The following is a 23,039-nucleotide window of genomic DNA, read 5'->3' as shown; positions in this document are numbered from 1 at the left end:
CCAGGAAGGACACAACGACAAGCCTCTTGACATGTTGTGAAATATGATTGCATGCTGAAAGTACATTTAGTACGTTGCACAGTCCACAAAAGATACCTTCATCCTGTTCCCGGAAGGGTGAAACATCCAAACATCTGTTTCTTTTTTCTTTTTTTCTTGGTCACATTTTTATCCAGTCTTTGTCCGTTTCCCATCACTTACCTCCAAGTTCTAAAAGAAGTGCTCACACGCGTTAGCACAAAACTTTTGAGCTCAGTTCTACCTGCATGCGCTAGGAGAGATCTGTGTAATCAATCCACCGTCCAAACCATCCATTTGATCTGATTTATCTATAGTTCCAAAAACAACATCCATAAGCATCAATATTCTTCAAGTCAGTTTGCTACCGGAGAGGTCCAGTCACCAATCAGTCCAGTCAACCCATCACAGCTATCCCTTAATTTCTAATTCACTGATCAATCTACAGTCACAACATGCCAGTCCACAACCATCCATTCAGTTGCCATTCGGTGAGTCCTCCCATCCAACTCATTCATAATCCATTGAGCGGTAATTTCAACTATATCAATCAATAATATCTGTCCATCTGATTGACAAATCACGACTCCAACCAATCTAATCCATCCGTCGATGCATTCATTTAAATTGTAATCAACTGATCTGTCCATTGGGCCATCCAAACAGTACTTTAACACAGGTTAAGATACTGTAAATGTATTTTAATATACAGACGCTCCCCTACTTACGAACATTCGAGTTACGAACAACGGTACATACGAACATGTCTGCGCGCATGTCAAAAAATGTTCGGAAAGAGATGCTGTAAGTTAGATTTTGTATTGCGCACCTTTTTCCGAGTACTGTAGTGCTTCTTTCCGCCGCTAATACCGACGCTTGGCGCTGTGAGAGCTCGCCCAGCATCGGAGGCTCAGCAACGTGTCGAGGAGGAGGAAGAAGAAGAAACGCCTGTCGCTCATAGATAAAGCCATCGCACTCTTCGAGCAGCAAGACCCAAATATTGAACGTTGCACAAAGGTTGCAAATCAATTGAATGATGCCATACAGTGCTACCGCATCATTTATGATGAAAAAAAAAAGAAGACTGTGCAATCGTCGTTAGATCGCTTCTTTCGGCCAGTTTCTAGTAAATCCTCCAAGGAAGATACTCATCAACCCTCATCTTCTTCTCCTCGACCCTCAACTTCTTCCTACATTGAAGTTACGGAGGAGGAAGTAACTTTTGAAGCCCATTCCAGCGACGACGAAGAACCTCTCATGATATAAAATCCTCCTCCTCCTCCATCAAATCCTTAAGCATCGAGTACATCTTCCAAAAGTAAGTTAAACTTAATTTTATTTATCTTATTACGTACATGTACATACTGTGTGTGCCTCTCGCTCTCTCTCTCTAACATACGTAGTACAGTACTGTACGTATTCTCTTTAACTCTTTTACTGCCAAAGACGTTAAATGACGTTCTGCAAAAACCTACGGAGGAGCGCCAAAGACGTTAAAAGACGTCCTCCCATTTTTTTTTATTTTTTTTTTAAACGGGTGCTGGGAAGGCTTGCGGAGCTCTCCTAAAAATTTTAAGCAGGTCTCGTGAGCCTAATGACTATTTTTGGCCCCTAGAGGGCAGCGATGACTCTCTTTTGACAAGATCGGGTGGACGTCAGTAGAGGCGGAGCTAGAGCGTTGAGCAGGAGATTAGAATGGAAAACAAAGGAAAAATGGCGGCCGGTCGCGAGGAGCTAACGCCAGAGCCGTTTTTTTCAAAGACCAAAAGCATCGCTAAAAAAGCACATTGTTGATGACGATGATCATCATCGATGATGAAGATGATGGTGACTCCGTGGTTGGAAAGCATTGACGCGGCAGTAGAAGACGTTAGATGGAGCTAGATGGAGGAGGGAACGGGCAATGGCGAGCGTTTGCAAGCAGCTCTACACTTACAAGACGAAAGGCATCGACCAACGCTAAAATAGTACATTGATATCCATGATGATGAAGGCGAATCCGAGCTTGACGGCGAAATTGGAACCGCTGACGCGGCGGCTATGACGGTGTCGTAACGCGGAGCGCAACCGAGCACGCACAGGCGGACGTTCGATCGGACGACGGAGAGTGCCCCGAGTCCAATGCATATTCATCGGAGGAAGTGTGTACAGTCTGCTACTTGCTTTTTATTCCCCGGAAAAAAAGGCCGTCAAGAAAGTGTAACGTTTGCACGCAAAACGGACCAATGTGAAAGTGAAAGTAAACTGTTGTGCGCGTCCTGGCGTCTCCTTGCACGCAGGAGAGATTTACAAAAAGAAAAACTGTATTTGAAACATCCACATAATTGTAAGTAGTACCACAGTTGCACACATTTGTAAATAGTTTGCGAAATTGTTTTGTCAAATTGTTACACTGTTGAATGGAAATAAACGTATTTTGCAATCAAAAAACACTTTTTCATTGTTGGTGAAAGCGTTTTACAGAAGTAAAGCACTATTTAGGTGTTTGTGGCATCATTCATGGACAAAAAGAAGTGTACAATTCACTAGAGTGCATGAAATAACATCGTTTCACAAAAAGCTCTTTTTCTCCGTTTTTGGTTTCAAAAGAGAGAATTTCGGTGAAAGTAACCATTTTCTATTGTTGATTACTGAAGAACGGAATAAGGTAGAAACAAACTTTTTTTTCTGATGGAAGATGAGAGTCCAATCTTTCATTTGGTCGGATGTGTGTTTCCATAGTCCAAACACAACATTTTCTGTGGACCTTGAAAGATCACTCAAAATGCTTAAATCGGCTGGCACTGGCGACAACCCGTTTTTGAAAACGTCTGGCAGTCAAAGAGTTAAACATAAATTATAATACAAAATATAGCACTGAAGCAACTTACGAACAAATTCCCCTTATGAACGATCGCTCGGAACGTAACTCGTTCGTTAAGTTGGGGAGCGTCTGTACATTTGTTTGTAACCAAACACACCCGATCGCACATTCATCCATCATCCATTGAACTGTCCAAGCAACCATCGGCTCTCATGATCGCAAACCATCATCTATCCATCCATCTTCATGTTGAGAAAATGAATGGAAGGAGATTTGCGAGCGACAGGGCTGTAGTGGGAAGATAATCACCAATCCATGCATCATCCAACAGGGATAGACATTGCTTGGTTCTTCAGGTGATAAAAAAAATATCGCAATCATCCTTTACAAAGAATGTATCTATCATTTTAGACCACAGAATCAGTGAGCAGCCACCATCGTTCTACTCATCAACTGCTAGTCAAAGTCCTGGCCTCTAGTTGCCAGGAAACCGACAGCAGAAAGGCACACGCACCCTGCTGGTGACCACAAACACTAATTAAAACTGAGAGGTTATTTTCTCATGGGAGTTGATGGCCAAGAGACAGTTGCATCTTTTTCCCCCCCCCCAATCAGACCGGCAGCAGCAGAGTTCATTAAGCTATAAGAGATAATGTCCTCTAATTACTACACTGTCTCTTTTGTGTGTGTTCGTGCGTGTGCGCAGGCGAGTACGTTTGACCTCTCTTCCGGCATTGTGGCCGTTGAGTCAGACTGTAATTAACGGCAGTATTTGCTCTTCTGCGCTATTAACATAGTATTTGATTGGAAGCATCAGTTAAAGTGAATGGAAATACGTGTAGAGAATATGAAAGACCAAAATGTCTTCAACGGCGTCCTCCGTTAAAAAACAACACAGAAGAAACAAAACAAAGATGCTCTGCGACGGAGATTTAACTGATGTCACATGCTACGATGATTACCAGACAAAACAACTTCCTGCCAAAGTGACGAGAGGAAACACTCGAGTTCATTCTGAAGTTCAAGAGGATACGAGGATCTGGAATCCCCACCCCCCCCCCCCCTCATTTGAGAAAGTCACATTACACGCTCTTCCCAAACCACAGAGCCTTCCTTCGGAAAATGTGCTTTCATCAGCTTCTCGCTTCCCGTGCCAGCAATTATGTACTCAGTGTATGAGTGCATATGTGTGTGTGCATTGGGCTGCGCTGTACACAAAGCCCAAAGATTTGCGAGGCCAGAGTGTCGTCCAGTGGACAAGCTTAATCGAGATCCGAGCGAGACATCATTCATACCCAGACGCGCCATTTCCCAAACTGTCTTGAGCGTTTGCTGCCTGGGAAGTGGTCCAAGTACTTCCCTGTGTCAAACTAAATCATGCCCGCCTCTCAGGACCTGCTCGCGCTCAATTGGGAATCTTTTTATTGTCTTGCCACTGAATATTGTGCCAGTCAAATAAAACTGCTTTATTATTATTTTTTAGCTTGGAAAACCATAAAAGGAATATATCAGTGACATAAAGAAGGAGAAAGAGAATGCGTAGACTGTTGAGAATTGGAACGTGCTGTCCCATCGTCTGGAAAATCCAAAAGACAAACCCATTCAAAACCCAATCACCAAATGGAAAAAACGGATTGTTTTCCTTTCGAGGCCAACATAGGACAGCCACAGTCTGCTCGTATGCTTGTAAAAACGCTACGACTCACAACTTTTAACCAACATAACTGAAATGCTCATTTCGCAATGTCAAAGTAAGAACTCGGTAAATAAGAACTAAAAGACAGTCAAGGTAGTACACAATATAGTACTAATATGTCCCATCGTCTGGAAAATCCAAAAGACAAACCCATTCAAAACCCAATCGCCAAATGGAAAAAACGGATTGTTTTCCTTTCGAGGCCAACATAGGACAGCCACAGTCTGCTCGTATGCTTGTAAAAACTCTACGACTCACAACTTTTAACCAACATAACTGAAATGCTCATTTCGCAATGTCAAAGTAAGAACTCGGTAAATAAGAACTAAAAGACAGTCAAGGTAGTACACAATATAGTACTAATATGTCCCATCGTCTGGAAAATCCAAAAGACAAACCCATTCAAAACCCAATCACCAAATGGAAAAAACGGATTGTTTTCCTTTCGAGGCCAACATAGGACAGCCACAGTCTGCTCGTATGCTTGTAAAAACTCTACGACTCACAACTTTTAACCAACATAACTGAAATGCTCAATTCTCAATGTCAAAGTAAGAACTCGGTAAATAAGAACTAAAAGACAGTCAAGGTAGTACACAATATAGTATTAATATGTCCCATCGTCTGGAAAATCCAAAAGACAAACCCATTCAAAACCCAATCACCAAATGGAAAAAACGGATTGTTTTCCTTTCGAGGCCAACATAGGACAGCCACAGTCTGCTCGTATGCTTGTAAAAACTCTACGACTCACAACTTTTAACCAACATAACTGAAATGCTCATTTCGCAATGTCAAAGTAAGAACTCGGTAAATAAGAACTAAAAGACAGTCAAGGTAGTACACAATATAGTACTAATATGTCCCATCGTCTGGAAAATCCAAAAGACAAACCCAATCACCAAATGGAAAAAACGGATTGTTTTCCTTTCGAGGCCAACATAGGACAGCCACAGTCTGCTCGTATGCTTGTAAAAACGCTACGACTCACAACTTTTAACCAACATAACTGAAATGCTCATTTCGCAATGTCAAAGTAAGAACTCGGTAAATAAGAACTAAAAGACAGTCAAGGTAGTACACAATATAGTACTAATATGCAAGTGCTTAACTAGTCACAATTCAAGATGATTTAATCTTTTTTTACTTTTAGGGTTAATTACTATTCGTTTCATTAGAATCCCTTATATGCAGCACTGTTTACTGTCAAAACTACACACCAACGATTTTGAATGCCATTCCATCAAAGATGGTGAGGGATTAAACTATTCCCAAGGATGAGAACTAACAATCTGATAATATCTCTGAAAACCCCATGACAACCTGGCTGGAAATATACCAGACAGCTTTGACCTGATATTTTTCCCACAGTTCAAAGATGTAGGGAAAAGGAGCCTCCATTTTCATTCAGCTTTCAGCGGATACAGTCACAGTGTTTTTCAACATACAGTAGCTTACTTGATTTTCACAATTTCAAGGCCATATTTCATATAAAGCGGCGGATTTTTTCAATTTATTTTAAATCATTCAAAATTGGCAAGTAGGTCAACAACACTCTTCTTTGTGGTGTGTCAAATTTAGCAGACATTTTTTTTTACTTGCAAGGGACTTTAATGGACTACCGTCCTATCAAAACAACAACCATGTTGATTTTGAACGCTAGTCAGAACATTAGTTTCAAACGATATCTGATGCAAAGTGGCCAGTGTTAAAGTTAAAAGGTCCGACTTTGAATCAGGGATGTGATTTGACCAAAGTGAAATTATCTGAAAATTTAGCCGGGGGTCTGGGAGCTCATGGGTTTTCCGTGTTTTGAAGTACTTTCAATGCACTCACATGACAAAAAAATAGACAAAACAACAGCATAAATTTTCAATGTATATTGAACTATCCCATATAAAATGGCAGTTTTAGTCAACTCAAAATCAGTCACATTCAAAAACATTGGACTGCCTTTGCTTTTAAAAACTATCACTGAGAATATCATCATATCTAACTAATGTGATTACTAAGTTAACACATAAATAATGTTGAAGAGTTCAAATTTCATGAACAAATAATTGTATCATGACCAAATGAAAAGTAACTCATATTAGAGCATACCACAAATGTCTTTGTTATAGCAGAAGATGTTATCTGTCGGAGTCATGTGCATACACAATGAACTACTAAATAAAAAAATAATAATAATAATTTTTTTTTTTAAAAAATCGGATTTTTTTTGGGGGGGGAGATAAAAAAAAAAGCGGAATTCCGCGAATTAGCGGAAAAATCACATCCCTGTTGAATGACATACTAAGCCAGTGCTCTAGTTTCATTGTGCTATAGTTTCAGTGTGATAGTTTCATTATGAATACAAAATGGAGATGACTAATAATATGGCAACAATGTCATCACATTTTGCAATGAGCAGCTGTTAGAAGCTGTACCCGACACTTTCTATGATGACAAACGGAAGAGCGACAGAAACAGCTGGCATCATGATCCAAATGTTAAGTAATGCCTAACAAACTGGACTTGTTCTTTGCTAACGATGACTTTATCTAAATGTTGCTATAATTACTGCTGCTGAAGGGTTGAGGAGGTGTAGCACATCTTAAATCTGAATTCCTGAGCCTTGAACCCTTCGAGGAGGACTCATAAATCTGACTGTCACTTTAAAGGGATACTTGACTCATTTTATCTAGAATAAACTTGATAACTTCATTATTTTTCTTGTACAATTAATAACTTTAAAAACAAATTTTCCCCAATTGCTGTCTGCTGAAGATGACATCATAATGGCTCAACTGTTTTCTGGGTTTTGTTAGCAAACGGAGGCATGGAAATTTGTAATTTAAGGTATTAATTGTACATGAAAAATAATGACGTTTCCAAATTTATTCTGGACAAAATATGAACTTGTTGCTGCTGAAAATTGCGTAATGGGTCAAGTATCCCTTTAAACAGCTGATTAAGAGAACCATTATTTCTGCTCCGCCAGCCACTTGACTGCCATTCTGAAGAAAGCTCTTTTTGCGAGATGGACTCCCTGTTGTGTTGGTGGATGCAGTTCACCCCCCCCCACCCCCCAAAAAAACCCCATCTGTGATATGTGTCAAGCACGAAGCAGCATTTCTGACATTTTTCTCCTTACAGAAAAGCATTAATACTCCCAGTAAATATTCAAATATATCAAAAAGTGGCCAACAAATGAGATAATTGTTGTGAAACACTTCACTTACGCCGTAGTCTTGAGTCTTTTTCCAAAAGAAGTATAACTTGAAGAAAAAGGTCTTACTTGGTGGAAACAAGTTCAACAGGATCATGTAAAGGTACGGTAAATTAAGGTAAGGTAAAAGGTAAATTCCACTGATTGTCCCACCCAACTAAGTGGGGGCGAAATTAATTCTCCGCATTTGACCCATCGCCTGAGGGAGCGGTGAGCAGCAATGATTGCGCTCGGGAATCACATGGTGATCTAACCCCCCCAATTCCAACCCTTGGTCAAGTTAATCAGGAAACAGTTATTCCTGTCTCTTATTTGGTTGTTAAATCCTGCAAGAAAACAAATAAGGACATACATTTTCACATCAGGACGAGCTCGTTCAAGAAAATTCTCGTGTGCAATGGCAATCTTTTTTCTACACATTTTTTAAGGGTGTCAATGACACATCAGGCCACAAAAAGATTGACTGTCAGCATCGTGATAAGGTCATAAAATTAACAGATTAGCAGAGGAAGAAATTATCAGCAGAAAGGAAGGAAAGAAACGTGTGTGAACTTCATTTGTCTAACTCGATCTTGTAGAAACCTGCATTTCAACACCATTAGACAATTCTTGTGAAACTTCACTCCAACTTAAAAAAAATTAGCCATCTGCAGTTAACTAATGCAGAAAAAAAAGAAGCTTAAAAGAACATTAGGAGCTGATGTGAACACAAGCAATGATAAATTGTTTACTTAATGGCTCAATTGCATAATATTCTACTGCTTGTCAGTCTTCAAATCAGATGATCTTAAAGGAAACTCTTTCACAATGAGCAGATGCTTTCAATATTTACACAGGGTTATCTAAGTTTTACTTATTTCATTCTCATAAAGTCCGCAGAGGGCCAAAAAAAATAAAAATAAATCAGAAAAATATGATACAACTATTCTTCATTATACATTGGGAGTATTTATATTTATGGATTACCTGGATGATATGCAGTTAATTAGCTGTATGAGTAATATTGTGTGTGTGTGTGTTTTTTATCAGTACATCACACATACAGGCGGTAAAAGCTCAAGGTATTTTTGATTTCATGATTAGCAAACAAACCATTCCGTGTCATTTGACCAAGTCAGACCAAACATTTTGTATATGGACAATTCCGACCTTATGTCACAAGTCAAAAATGCCGTGCCTTACTCTGTGAAAGGACGCTCTCAGTGTACCATTCCAATTTGCTTCTGAACATTTTCAAGAAGCAAATTACTTAGCCAGGTGTCCCTAATGAAACGGCCAATTCGTTTTCACTTGTACAAAGTTGTTATTTCCCCATGAATGAGGGCACAATTATAATACAAAATCTCCGTTCGAAGCAAGTGGCATCCATTTTACGTGTGTAGTTTATGAGTACAGAACAAACAAAACAGTCAAACACGACACTCATAACTCACCTTGCCGCCGAAATTCTTCGAGCCGCGCGGTGGATTGTGGGTAGACACAGGCCACACCTAATCGATCCCGCATCGGTAGCGGAGGATTAGTAATGTGATGAGTGTAGTCAGATTTTCTCGTTGGTGCACCTCCCCTCTCTCCAGCAGTCAGATGGAGGCAGTGGAAACTCTCTCATTTGTGCTGCTAAAGCCGACCATGAGCACAGTCCGCTCCGTGCTCTTTTCTATCCCACGCAGACAGACGGACACCTGTCCCGTGCTCTTTTCTCTCATTGGAATTAGCATGGATCGTGTGATAGATTGATCATGTCTGGCGAGCTGCGAATGAAACGACGACAAGCTGCTCAATTTAACTGTGAGTATTGTTTTGTTTTTGTTTTCAATGTATTTTTTTTTAAATAAGATGTAATGGTGAAAGGGTAATATGACCTAATCTGAAATGGTTACAGCAGCCTGTTGATAATAGTAACTAGTGCTTGTGGCCTTCTAAAATAGGGGGGGCATGTAACAAGGCATGGTAAATAAAATACTCTACTCTTGCTGTATTGTTTTTTGTTCTCTTTAAATAGCATTTCTTATTCATTATAACAATTCCACAACCGAAATAATATTGCATCTATTAAGTCGACACCAACTTTTATCAGGAGTTTTCTGTAAAGAATGTTTTTCCAAGTCAAAACTATCACTTGTTGCTAGGCAAAGTTCATAGTGCTTAATCATAACTATAATAAATAAAGGAAACTATTCCCCAAACAACTGTTTTAAGAATTGTGGGATACTCATTAATTTGATAGTTAATCTGTATAAAATATATAACACATATTTTGTGGGACAAATCTGACTGTAAACATTATGTTTTATCAGCGTCATATTCTCTCTTTTTTTTTTTTTTAAAGCTATCGATAGAGTCATTTATAATCATTGTTTGGGTCACCCCTCACTATTTGCAGGTTTTCTCCATTCAATGTTGGGTTCAGATCTTATCCCCCCACAAACTGTACTAAAGGACAAACAAACAAAAACACACACAGCTATTTAACATTGCTTGGCAGTTGTGAGATTAGAAATGCTTAAATGTTGGTTCTTGGAATGAGTGTGTGTTGAGTTGTAATCCTCAAAGATAACCCTCAGGTCATTAAACAGCTGCACAGTGTCAGCGTTATTACATGTCGTCCTAGCGGAGAGTGAACTGCAAACATTGCGGCATGCGGTTTGCAGTGAACAGATAACAACATAAATATTCCTGTTCACGCGGGCGACAGTTTGCACTTCTGATTGTTTTTCTGTTTGTTCTAGCACGCCATGTTTAGATTTGAGTGTTGGACAAGTTACAGTGGCAAATTCCTTGAATGTCAAATAGACCTAACCGTGATAAAATAGTATTATGGCGATGTGGTATTCCCGTAATTGATAAAACTTGACCAAGACCCTTGGTAGGATAGTGGTAAAGAGCAATAAATAAATAAATAAAATTATGTTTTACTACAGTGCATCTAGTCTATGTGGAGGGAAAACAATATCACTGTCAAGCTTCAAACTTTAAACTTTAAAAAGTCAAGCACAACTTCTCCGAATGGTCCAGAGTTTTTCCTGTGTACAAAATTCAGAGGCGGCCGCCTCCACCTTATTTGCTCACCACCTCCAACCTGACTGATAAGAAATTAATGTTTTAACATGATAATAGTCATACTCTTATTGGAACTATTATTCTTATTATTGAAACATGGAATTATTTTATGTTGTCTGTAAAAAATGAAAGCGAATCAGTTGAATTTACAGAATATATGCACGTCATGGTTAGAATTAGGGATGTTCGATACCACTTTTTTTCCGACCGATATGCAACTCTCGAGTAGTCACTGCTACTGATACCAAATACCGATACCACTAGTAAATAAAATTCTCCACCCATAAATGACAGATGATTTTTTTTTTTAAACCTATATATGTAAGACTGATATTGGCACCGATACCTTGTATCGGTAGTCACCCATCATAGTCAGGATTATACCACCTCTGCCTCAATTTGAGCCAGGAAAAACCCTGAAAGTGTATCGATACTAGTGTTGTTCCGATACTATTTTTTGGCTGCCAATACTGATTCTGATACCCAGTTTTGCAGTATCGGCCAATGCCGTACCGATAGCTAGGAGGATTTTTTTTTTCAACATGAAAAAGCTGCCTTGTCATTGGTTCGGAGCATTCAAAAGTCTTATATTAGCGTCGAAAATAATGGTATCTATACCGATACCACTGTTTTAATGCAGTATCGGATATCAATATTCTGTTCTATCTCTAGTTGGCACTAAAAGTAGTACAATGTGGTTATTACTAGTTATCCTTTATAACTTTTATCACATCCACGCCTTCACTAAGTGGGAACTAAACCCCTGCTGCATGCATCGTAATCAGTCACCCCCAAAATGTACAGCCTAGTGGAAATAATGTTTTATTCACCAAGGTAAGCAGATGCAAATGTTATGTTAACGCACCACAACTGCACACACCCAATTCTAACCTCCCTCTGCTGCCTTGTGGTTTATTTGGTCTGCTGGGCAGGAAGACTTCAGGTTGTCCCACCAAGCCCCCGCCTATCACCTTGAAATAGTGGAAGAACTTCCCTAGATGTGAAAACCATGCTTCTCTTGGCAACCTCAATTCTTGAGGTAATGCTCAAAATATGAGAAGGAGGATGAGAGAGCGCTATCTGGTTGTTTAGACTTGAGAGTCGTGATCCAGTACAAGCTACAGAGAAGAATTTTTGTGTAGCATCGGGAATGTGGGAGGACGGCGTTATGCTCGCGTGTTCTGGCAGCCAGGCTAAGTGTCTTCTTTTTTTTTTTTTAGAGTGCATTGTTTACAAACTATTTGCAATTTCATTCTTATCTGCGTTCGTCATTCCGTGCTGCTCCCATTAAGTCATTTTCCCGATGGCTAATGACTTTCCCTGGAATTCTTTTTCGATTCCACGTGATGGTATTTCGAATGTTATTGCTAAGTCTTGTTTTAAGGAAGGCCCCATCCAGTATGTTTTTCAACTCAAGCTCATTCAATCTGACTTTTTATTTTTGATTGACATTGCATGAATTACACCATGACAAATCAGAACTTTCCACAGTCTTAAAACCGCATGCCATAAGTTTTGATCTGTCCATACTGACTGCACGGACTCCATTACTTCTCCGTCTGCTTTAGAAAAATAAATATTTCACAATATCATCAACTTTATTCAAGGCGCTTAGTGCATTCGCAGACGTTAGGTTGTCTCGTCAAGTGCCTGAGCGGGAAAGGACTCACGATAGAATCTGAGGACGTCAGCGGGATCAAGCTAGTACATGTCAATGTGCGCACACTGGATTTCATTCGACTCGCATGTCTGAGAGTGTTGACAGTTTTTTTTTTTGTTAACATAATCAAGTGTGAAAGAGTTGAAACCAAGAACGGGCATGTGCCAGGTTCAAGCACCAGCAGCACTTTTACATTCAAACGCAAAATGGAGAAGGTATTGAAAGAGCTGTAGTAGTTCACATACCTGTTTGAATTCTGAATTCTTAATTAATATGGATGGATGGTTGGATGACATGGACTTGGTAATATTTTTAAACAGTTACAGTGGTACCTTACCTTATGAGTTAAATTTGTTCTGTGACCAAAGCTCTTAATTTCCGGTCGGGTAGCACCTCTACCGAAAAATTCCAAACAATTCAAAAAGCATTGTGAACATTTACGTTTTATTGGCCTTAGATTGTACGATCTTGTGCCCCGTGAAAATCTGCCAAGCAACAAGTTACCGGGAAAAATAAAACATTCTGTCGATATGTGCATGTAGGTAAACTTTGCCTACTTTAATATAAGGAGAAAGAAAAGTAAAGAAGACTACTTTAATTTTTCTAGTCTATTTAACTCATTTGCTCCCAAAAACGTATAAATACGTACCAATCTATTTTAAATATTACCATGGTCCCAAAAACGCATTTAAACGTTTTTTAAACATTTTTTTTTATGCTAGAGCATACAAAAGGCTTTGATGAACGCTTGAAGCAATGGTAGTTATTACAAAAATGGCCAGTAGGTGGCAGCAGAGTATAAGAGATCAACCAGGGCCATGTTGCAAAAAGCTCTTCCCCCCCACTGTTTTAAACAGATTTGTGAATAATGATGAAACTTAGCTAATTTCTAATGCAAATTGCTGCAAAACGGAAACAGATAGAAATGTACTTTTTTTTTCTGATGAAAGAAGAGACTCTAATCTTTTGGTAGACTCCATGTTTTTATAGCAATAGAACACAATATTCTGTGGGCCTTGCAAAATCAGTCTAAATCCAGAGCGAAGGGGGTTGCTTCAGTGAAAATGGCTGGGAGTGATTGAGTTAAATAGTTGATACCTTACCATTTTTTTCCACAGAAAAATACCCGTGACCAGTTGCCAGAAGCAGTGTTGGGGGGCCTGTGAGGTGATGCTAATGTGTAAGTAATTGAGCCTTTATTTTTACAAAAACCCATATACAGCCATACAGAGAAGCTGGATGGATATATATTTTTTATTTTTATTATTTAGCAGGAGAGAACCACTTGGCAGCAGTTTTCTTTCACTATGAGACTTTTATACCAACATTAAACGCTCCCCCCATTTTCTCCGCATAAAGTGGTTTAGAATAACGCTCCATTTGTCTCCCAAAATAGTGGTAATAAACCCGAATGACCCTCTTTTACCTGCAATTACACCGCCTCTTCCTTACACACCGCACAGTAGGACACATCTTCAGCTGCTCTCTGCTTGTTATTAATGTCACATTGGCTTTAAAGAGCCGTTAAAGAACATACACACCTACACGCGTGTGCAAATACACACTGGAAGCACATCTGTGATCCATATGGCAAAGTGGGCTCTCCGAGACAGATGTCATATTTATACAAGAGGTTTAACGTTACTTTCAGTTTTTTGATTTATTTAGAAGTGTCTTGTTTTTGTTTGAGCGTGTTTGTTAAACAGATTATAAGAGGGCAGATTCCTGGGATGCGCTCGTCATTCATCAATGACAAAATCAGAGATGAGAATTCCCCAAAAATGGAAATTTTACATTTGATACTCAGTCTGTTAGCGCGCTACCATTGTTTCGACCAGCTACAGTAGTGATTCCTTCACGTTGCCATCCAAGCCGACGCATAGTGTTTTTACAATCGTCATTGCCGTATGTGCATACCCATACTTCAAATGTAAACAATTGTTAACTTCCTTATGTGGCTGTGCTTTCTCTTCCCATTGCTGAGTCGTAGCCAAGTCACACTCGCAGGAGGTCACGCTGTATTTACGCGGCTATAAACACGGAGATGTAATACGTTCCGTGAGAGTCTTGCACCTGCGCATTGTCACAGAGGACTCTGGCGTTTGCGGGAGTTTGATGCAGGGTGCATGTTATAATGTTGAAGCGAAACAGGAACATGATGAGCTCAAGAAGCAGCGTATAGAAATTGAGGTCGTTTTCACAATCAGCAGCGGGCAATCTGAAAAGAATGACTCAAACTTTTAGCTTTTGCGTGAGTTAAATGCACCGCTACAGGCGAAAATTTCCTTGAACAAGAACGATAACACTAGCGCGGTCAAGTAAGGTGGCTTACTTTGCACCCCTCCAAAATGAGCTGTTTTATTGGAACACATGCTCTTTTCATGACCTTTTTTTTCTCACACAATCTGCCTGTTGGCGCTCGCGTAGACTTTATTAAAACAAGCCAAAACCAAAGCTGACATCACTCATCACAAGTTTTCGCCTACTAAAATTTCTTTGGGTTGGTGAGAGTTCACAGCACTTTCCAGACGTGATGCGCTGTTAGCGTCTTTGTTTTTGGTAGAGACGGAAACCTGCCATCAATAGCAATAATCCTTGTCTAAATGAGCACGCTGGAATGGTTTATAATTGCCTATAGATTCTACAAGTTGGTGGTCGGCAAGGCACTCAAATTATATAAAAAAATTAATATTTGCACGCACGCACGCACACACACACACACACACACACGCACATACACATACTCACCCACATACAAAAAAAAAAAAAATATATATATATATATATATATATATATATATATATATATATATATATATATGTGTGTATATGTATATATATATGTATATATATAAAAATAAAAAAATAAATAAAAAATAAAATAAAAAAATAAAAACATTTATTAAATTTTTTTAATTTATTTGTTTTTTTTGTTTTTTTTTAAAAAAGGAGAGCAATGATGATGTCAAATCGAATAAACAATACTGAGCTCTCCTGGAAAGCAAAAAAAGAAAAAAATAATAATATTTTTTTTTGTATTTTGCAGATTTTTACATCTTGCAGGTGGGTCTGGAACATATCCCCTGTGATAAATAAGGGTTCACTGTATAGGTGTCAAAGCACCTTTGTTTAAAAGTAGGGGTGTCAGGCAATCAAAATTTTTAATCGTAATTAGTCGCATGACTTCAATAGTTAACTCACAAAAATGTTATATCTGTTTTAAATGTACAATAAAATATTTAAAAAAAATGTCCTAACTTTTCATACTATTAACATAAAAGTGAAAACAAATGTTAAGCTAATATATATACGGCTGCATCTTTAGACATAATACAGTAATTTCATAATTCATAAAATTGAGTTAAAATTAAAAAGATGTACTGTACTGTAAAAAACGAGTGTGATATTGATTTGTGTTGAGGTCATTTTACTGCCACTAGATGGCATAATTGTATTTGTAAGACGTTGGTGACAGCTCAGTGCATTTTTCTTTTCATATTAAGAGCTATATAATGTTTAACATGAAGTAACTTGTGAAATTCTGCAAATTTTTTTAAATTGTTAAGTACAATTTGACCCGGTTAACCACAAATATATGCATTATTATTACATTTATTACTGCTGAATCTGCGTTGCGACTGGAATTCCCCGAGTACAGGCTTTCCAATTAAAGGGCGGTCATTAACTCTTTTGCTCCCATTTTGAATATTACCATGATCCCAAAGACATATTTATAAGTTTTTTCATGTTTTTTTATGCTAGAGCATACAGAAGGCTTTGATGCAGTCTCTGAACTGAAGAGACCGCAAAACCGTCCAGCAGCTGGCAGCAGAGTATAAGAGATCAACCAGGGCCATGTTGCAAAAAGCTCTTTCCCTCAGTGTTTTAAACAGATTTGTGAATAATGATGAAACTTAACTATATTCTAATGCTAATTGCTGCAAAACGAAAAACTTTTAGAATACCTTTAGAATTAGAATACTTTTAGAAACAGATAGAAATTTACTTTTTTCCTGATGAAAGAAGAGACTCTAATCTTCCTTTTGAAAATTAACATTTGACAGCCCTATTTAAAAGCAAACATCGATGGTAGTTTGCGAATAATTGTAATAATCTAATCAGTTTTGATGGTAGCTTTTTAGTCACCTTTTCCCTTTGCAGTGGGAGCACGTTCGTGAGGTGCCCTTGTTTTCTTAACTGATTGGCCAATACGTAATAATGTACATAACTGCTAACATGCTAAGTGATGTCATGTTTTCCTGGCTGGCATCCAACACTTCTCAGCTGCGCAATGAAAGGCAAAGAAATAAGTTGCCCAATCAAGTGTTGCTAAAGTGTTTTGGCTCTGTTGCACGTCCATGCACGCTACAATTGCTACGTTCTTACTTTTCCTGCTGCTCCACCTGTGTCAATATGCGAAGTGTGTTCATTCATGAGCTCCACAATGATCCTCATAGGGTTAACAAAATAAAGCTATGGCGCAGCCCCTTTGAGTCCGCAGAGAATTCCTGTTTTGTTTTCAGTGTTGAATTACAGCGTAACTGTTATTCTGACCTCGAGCGCTGGTCTTTTATGTTCAAACGACCACACACACGTGCGCGCACTGTGTAGCTAAAATTAGGAAGCTTCACACTGACACGCAACGCCTCCGTGGGAGGATAAATAATAAAAAGATATTTTCCTTTGCTCTAACAAGTGTTTTAATTTTGCAGAAAGTCGAAGACGCGAAGTATCAATGAGCTTCTCCCTCCACATGCTTGCTTCATGTTAGCATGTTGGGGTACAAGTATGGCAGAACCACCCAGTCGGACCCCCACATTTCACCTATGATCGAACATTACGGAAATGCATCGATCAGGAGCTATACGGACATCAGGCACGCACACTTGTATGCAAATGTGTGTCTGAAATGGTCCAGGGTGACCCTGGGGAGCTTCTCCAAAGTCCAAGCGGTGGTCTTCCTTCTTGGTCTGACTCTGACCTTCCTCATTTTGGCCTCTTACGTCCTGATGTGGGACAAGAAAGGACTCCTGTTGACGCCCTCGCCATATCACTTTAAAACTGCGGATGTCCTGACCAATGCCACAGCAGCAGCGGCTTCGGCAGTGGAAAGGAAAAGGACGTCCATAGACATGAAGCGGTTGACAAGGTTGATACAGTCCAAACTGGAGTACCCACCTCGGAGAGTTCCTGATGAGAAGGACATCATCGGGACGGACTATCATGTGAGTATTCCGTCAAAAAATTTCCTGTTGAGTTTGATAGGGATGTAACAGAGATGCACTTACAAAACAGGTAAAGGAAAAGAAGTGAAGCATCACATCTTCTCTGTAAACAACTACAGTGCAGCAAGGGGAAAGGGCTTGTGAGAGTCTGGCTTCCAGGCAGGGTCATGATTTTTAACAGCTGTTGCAAACTGTAGATGAAAAATTCAGCCGTCAGAATGTGTGATGTTAGTTTTAAAGGTATCAGGGTTTCAAAGTAGGGTTTCAAGGGAAAATTGGCCTCCAGGCAGTGTCAATTTTTTTTAAACAGCTGTTCCAAAATTTTGTTGAAAAATTCAGCTGTCAGAATGTGTCGCCTCAGGTTTTAAAGGGTCAGGCCTTCAGAGTAAGGTTTCAAGGGAGCTATTGGCTTCCAGGGCAGGTTAACAATTTTTAACAGCTGTTACAAAATTTTGTTGGAAAATTCAGCTGTCAGAATGTGTCGCCTCAGGTTTTAAAGGGTCAGGCCTTCAGAGTAAGGTTTCAAGGGAGCTATTGGCTTCCAGGGCAGGTTAACAATTTTTAAAAGCTGTTACAAAATTTTGTTGGAAAATTCAGCTGTCAGAATGTGTCGCTTCAGGTTTTAAAGGGTCAGGGCTTCAGAGTAAGGGTTCAAGGGAGCTAATGGCCTCCAAGCAGGGTCACAATTTTTTAAACAGCTGTTACAAAATTTTGTAGAATAATTCAGCTGTTAGAATGTGTGGCCTCAGGTTTTTAAGCCGTAAGTGCTTCAGAGTAAGGTTTCAAGGGAGAAATTGGCTTCCAGGCAGGTTAACAATTTTTAACAGCTTTTACAAAATTGAGTTGAAAAATTCATCTGTCAAAATGTTATTATTATAATATAATAATGTTTATGTTATTTTAAATTGTATAAATGGTAATTTTAATATGGTATATATTATATTTAATAATATTTTCTATTTAATTTTAATATATGCACCAATTCAATGATTTAAAATGGATCTAATTCTATTTTCTACTGATTCAAAATCCATCTATTTGATTGATCTACTTCTATGTCCGCAGTTGTTCTCTGCAATTCCTCATCACTTCCTGCCAGGCGTCAAAAGCCCGTGCTGGTACGAGGACTTTCCCATGGAAAAGAGTCGAGATCCGTACGTAGGGAACCTGTTTGCGGTGCGCTCCAAGAACTTCAAGATCATATGCGACCGCCTGGCATCCGCCTTCCGGCAGCGCCCGCACCAGCGTGACGACGGCGGGTTCTCGCGCATGCGCTGCTTGCCTTACTTCTACATCATCGGGCAACCCAAGTGCGGCACCACCGACTTGTTCCACAGGCTGCTGCTGCATCCCGACGTTAAGTTTAACATCATGAAGGAACCACACTGGTGGACCAGGAAACGATTTGGTGAGGCACCACAGGTCGCCAAAAGTAGCGCAATTGTCACCACTGTCTTACAAATGCAATAATGCCATCTAGTGGCAGAAAATGACAACACAAATCAATATCACACTTCTTTTCTTTTCTTTTTTTACAGTACAGTACATCTTTTTAATTTTAATTCTATTTTGTCTGTTTTTATTCATTAATTTTTCCTTTCGGACATACATCCGAAAAGAAAAAGGGCTGACTATTAATTCCCTTCCCCAGAATACATTTAAGTTGTTTTATGGAAGCTTTTAGACTAATTTCATTGGTCAGGCTGTCTATACGTTGATGTCTTTTTGAGGGGGGCTTTTTGGTGCCATCCATCCAGGTTACATCCGCTTCAAAGATGGCTTCCAGGAAAGTTTCCCTGTGGAAGATTACCTGGACCTGTTCGACTTGGCCGCATACAACATCCAAGAATCAAGTGCTGAAAACTCCCCCGGTGACCGACACCACCTCACGCAGCTCATAACAGGTGAACACATGTGAAAGTGGGCGTGTGTGTGTGTGTGTGCTGCATCGGCTATGTAGGCCTACTACTCTCAGATTTCACTGTGAGTTCATTGCTCATTTTTTACTCGATTCCTCTCAAGAGGCTCAGATGCAAACAGATGGAAATACAATCATATTAAATTGTGAATATTTTGCGGTTACTGTGGATTGAATGTTCCGTCCATGTGGGATGCGTCGGGTTGACTCAAAACGGTCCAACTTTTGAATCAATAAAAATGGCTTTATTCTCTAGATGACTCTTCTAAGGGTAGCCTACTCATTAAAGTTCCAGGAAACACGTCTAAATTCCTCATCGTTTTCAACATAAATTAAAAAAAATTTTTTAAAATTAAAATAATTAAAATTAAATTAAAATTTGACATTGTTATTTTTCAGTTATTGTCCGATGGGCATGGAGACGTCACATTGTTGTGAAGTGAATGACATTCTTTATTAGCCCAAGTCAACCAAATATCGTCCTTGAAAGGCCAATATTTAAAACACGTACACATTTTATTTTATTAATTTTTTTAAATGTATTTTCTTGTTTAGATTTTTTTAAATCTGTAGTATGTTTAAATGTAATCACGTTTTTAGGGATGCAAATAAATGCACACAAATTGGACCTTCATGCTTTTGATTGGACGATGGTGGACCCAAATACACAAATATGGGGAACCAAGGCAGTGAGACACGAATGAAGTGCAATATGAGGAAGTTTTTTTTTTTTTTTTTTTTACAGGAGAGCTCAGTATTGTTCATTCGATTTGACATCATCATTGCTGTCCTTTTTATTTATTTTTTTAAAAAAATCCAACAAATCAATTAAAAAAAATTTAATAAATGTTTTTTTTTTGTTTTTTTTTAAATACATATACATATATATATATATACGCCTTCCTGGGTGGAGTTTGCATGTTCTCCCCGTGCTTGCGTGGGTTTCACCGGGTACTCTGGTTTCCTCCCACATTCCAAAGACATGCATGGCAGGTTAATTGAACACTCCAAATTCTCCATAGGTGTGATTGTGAGTATGGTTGTTCGTCTCTGTGTGCCCTGTGATTGGCTGGCAACCAGTTCAGGGTGTACCTCGCCTACTGCCCGAAGCCAGCTGGGATAGGCTCCAGCACCCCCGCGACCCTAGTGAGGAAAAGCGGTCAAGAAAATGGATGGATGGATGGATATATATATACATATACACACATATATATATATATATATATATATATATATATATACCTTTTTTTTTTGTATGTGGGTGAGTATATGTGTGTGTGTGTGTGTGTGTGTGTGTGTGTGTGTGTGTGTGTGTGTGTGTGTGTGTGTGCGTGCGTGCGTGCGAGCGTGTGTGTATTCATCAGTTCACCTAAAGCCCATTAAAAAAAAAAAATCCCATACTAATAATATAATATAATAATAAATTGCCAGATGCAGAAACATCAATGTAAGTTATCACGATGTAGTGGCTCTCGCTATGAGGAATGATATGATATGAGGAAGTTTAATGAAAATTGAGCACACAATCATGACTGGACGGGACACGAGTGGACTGGTCGCCATGACTGGACGCGAGTGGACTGGTTGCTATGACTGGACAGAACGTGAGTGGACTGGTCACCATCACTGGACGGGACACAAGTAGAGTGGTCGCCATGACTGGACGGGACGCAAGTAGACTGGTCGCCACGACTGGACGGAACACGAATAGACTGGTCACCACGACTGGACGGAACACACGTAGACTGGTCGCCGTGACTGGACTGGTCACAATGACTGGACGGGACGTGAGTATACTGGTTGCCATGACTGGATGGGACGTGAGTAGACTGGTCGCCATGACTGGAACCGAGCATGACGTGAAAAGACCTGATTTGCCTTGACTTGACTTGCGGTGAAGTGACTTGGCTGAGGCTATGACTTCTTGGCTGTGACGGGGGCGGCTTGGTTAGCTGTGACGAGGACGGCTTGGTTAGCTGACGATAATGAGACACACCTGGGGAAGAGAAGACACACACACAAACACAGGTGGACGTGGTTAGACATAACGAGACAAGGGAAGAAACCAGGAACACAAGACAAAAAACACCAACCACAGACAAAAACAACAAGAAACCTCATATCAAACAAAAACCCAACCCTCACAGAACCGAAACATGACAGGAGCAAATTAAAATTGTATCTTCTCAAGGCGCCATTTTATTTTAAATGTTATGCATGGCTGTCAATGTCTATCAAAGGTGAAGCCAGTGCCTCCACCATGTGGGACAACCAAGCGTGGAGCTATCTCCATGGCGACAGGGAGGAGTCAGAGCCACCCTTCCTGGCCCAGGACTTCATCCACAAGGTGCAGCCCGATGCCAAAATCATCATCATGCTACGAGACCCCGCAGAGAGGTAACAACTATTGCACCTCTTGCGCGATAAAAGATGTCGTCTCTTCAGATTAGATTATTGTCCGTCCCCAGGTTGTACTCGGACTACTTGTACTTCAAGACGGCCAACAAGTCGGCCGAGGACTTCCATCAGAAGGTGGTAGAGTCTGTACAGCTCTTCCAGTCCTGCCTGTCGGAGAAGTCGCTTCGATCCTGCGTATACAGCACCAGCCTCTCAAACTCCATGCCGGTCAACGGTTTAACATTTACGCAACGTTTATTATCACTCCACGATACTCAGTTGTGCAGTATATGTTAACTGTTATATTATTGTTATTATTATTATTATTGTTATTATTATTATTATTGTGGCCTGCCGAATATTGTTTTTTTTTTTTTTATATAATTGGTGTTCAGTCAGACCTCTGCCAATAATAATAGTTATTATTATTATTATTTTATCAAATGGAATAACTTCAAGTGAAGTGTAAGGGCATATAAGAATAAAAATAATAGCAATCATAATGATAATAATTTAATTATAATTTTTGGGGGGGGATTTTGATTCTGGTTGTCCATTGTGTGGTCAAAATTTTAAGGTTTAGTGTAAACTTCCTGCTGGCTAATTCTTAACTATGGCTCCCCCTGGTGCGTTTTACTTGTCAGTGCACCTGGAGGCTCAGGTTTTAAATTTCAAAAGTTGTCATAACATTGTGAAAGCTAATATCACAACCAAAAGCCTTTAGCGCCACTCCATTAATATCATGTGTTCATTTTGCTTCCGCACAGGTCAGGCTGAATTTGGGCATATATATCGTCTTCCTGCTGGATTGGCTGACGGTGTTCCACAGGGAGCAGATTCTGGTTCTGCGGCTGGAGGACTACGCGGCAAATCTTCAAGGGACTGTAGAGAAAGTGTTTGATTTTCTGAATGTAGGTATGTAACCCTGGAATGTCTGTCGATCAATTAGAGAGACTACTAGATATATGTATATTTTTTCATTTGATTCATTTATTTATTTATTTTCCTTTCGGACATATTATTACAACGGCCTTCAACACAAAATTTGCCA

The 23,039-nt window shown here is 39.5% G+C and overlaps 2 protein-coding genes across 10 annotated transcripts in view; one reads left to right on the top strand and one right to left on the bottom strand.

Moving 5' to 3' along the window:
* The window catches only part of LOC144061335 (uncharacterized), a 73,882-nt gene extending 64,628 nt beyond the window's left edge, over positions 1 to 9,254 (bottom strand). For all 5 annotated transcript variants that reach the window (XR_013296165.1, XR_013296166.1, XM_077581687.1 and 2 more), the window contains exon 1: positions 9,162 to 9,254. The gene's annotated coding sequence lies outside the window, so the exon portion shown is untranslated. The remainder of the gene's footprint in view (positions 1 to 9,161) is intronic.
* A 47-nt stretch (positions 9,255 to 9,301) lies between these two features.
* Positions 9,302 to 23,039, top strand: part of LOC144061332 (carbohydrate sulfotransferase 15-like) — a 33,022-nt gene continuing 19,284 nt past the window's right edge. For 2 of the 5 annotated variants that reach the window (XM_077581683.1, XM_077581680.1), the window contains exons 1-8: positions 9,305 to 9,516; positions 13,567 to 13,628; positions 17,161 to 17,673; positions 18,739 to 19,081; positions 19,431 to 19,577; positions 21,832 to 21,988; positions 22,060 to 22,216; positions 22,756 to 22,903. In XM_077581683.1, the coding sequence (XP_077437809.1) occupies positions 17,221 to 17,673; positions 18,739 to 19,081; positions 19,431 to 19,577; positions 21,832 to 21,988; positions 22,060 to 22,216; positions 22,756 to 22,903 (1,405 nt within the window). In that variant the 5' untranslated portion in view covers positions 9,305 to 9,516; positions 13,567 to 13,628; positions 17,161 to 17,220. Of the gene's footprint in view, positions 9,517 to 13,566; positions 13,629 to 17,160; positions 17,674 to 18,738; positions 19,082 to 19,430; positions 19,578 to 21,831; positions 21,989 to 22,059; positions 22,217 to 22,755; positions 22,904 to 23,039 lie in introns of all 5 variants that reach the window. The other 3 variants (XR_013296164.1, XM_077581684.1, XM_077581682.1) reach the window with 3 other exon arrangements.

This window comes from Vanacampus margaritifer, chromosome 12 (assembly GCF_051991255.1).
Source record: "Vanacampus margaritifer isolate UIUO_Vmar chromosome 12, RoL_Vmar_1.0, whole genome shotgun sequence".
NCBI lineage: Eukaryota > Metazoa > Chordata > Actinopteri > Syngnathiformes > Syngnathidae > Vanacampus > Vanacampus margaritifer.
This window is presented reverse-complemented; position numbering and strand designations above follow the sequence as displayed.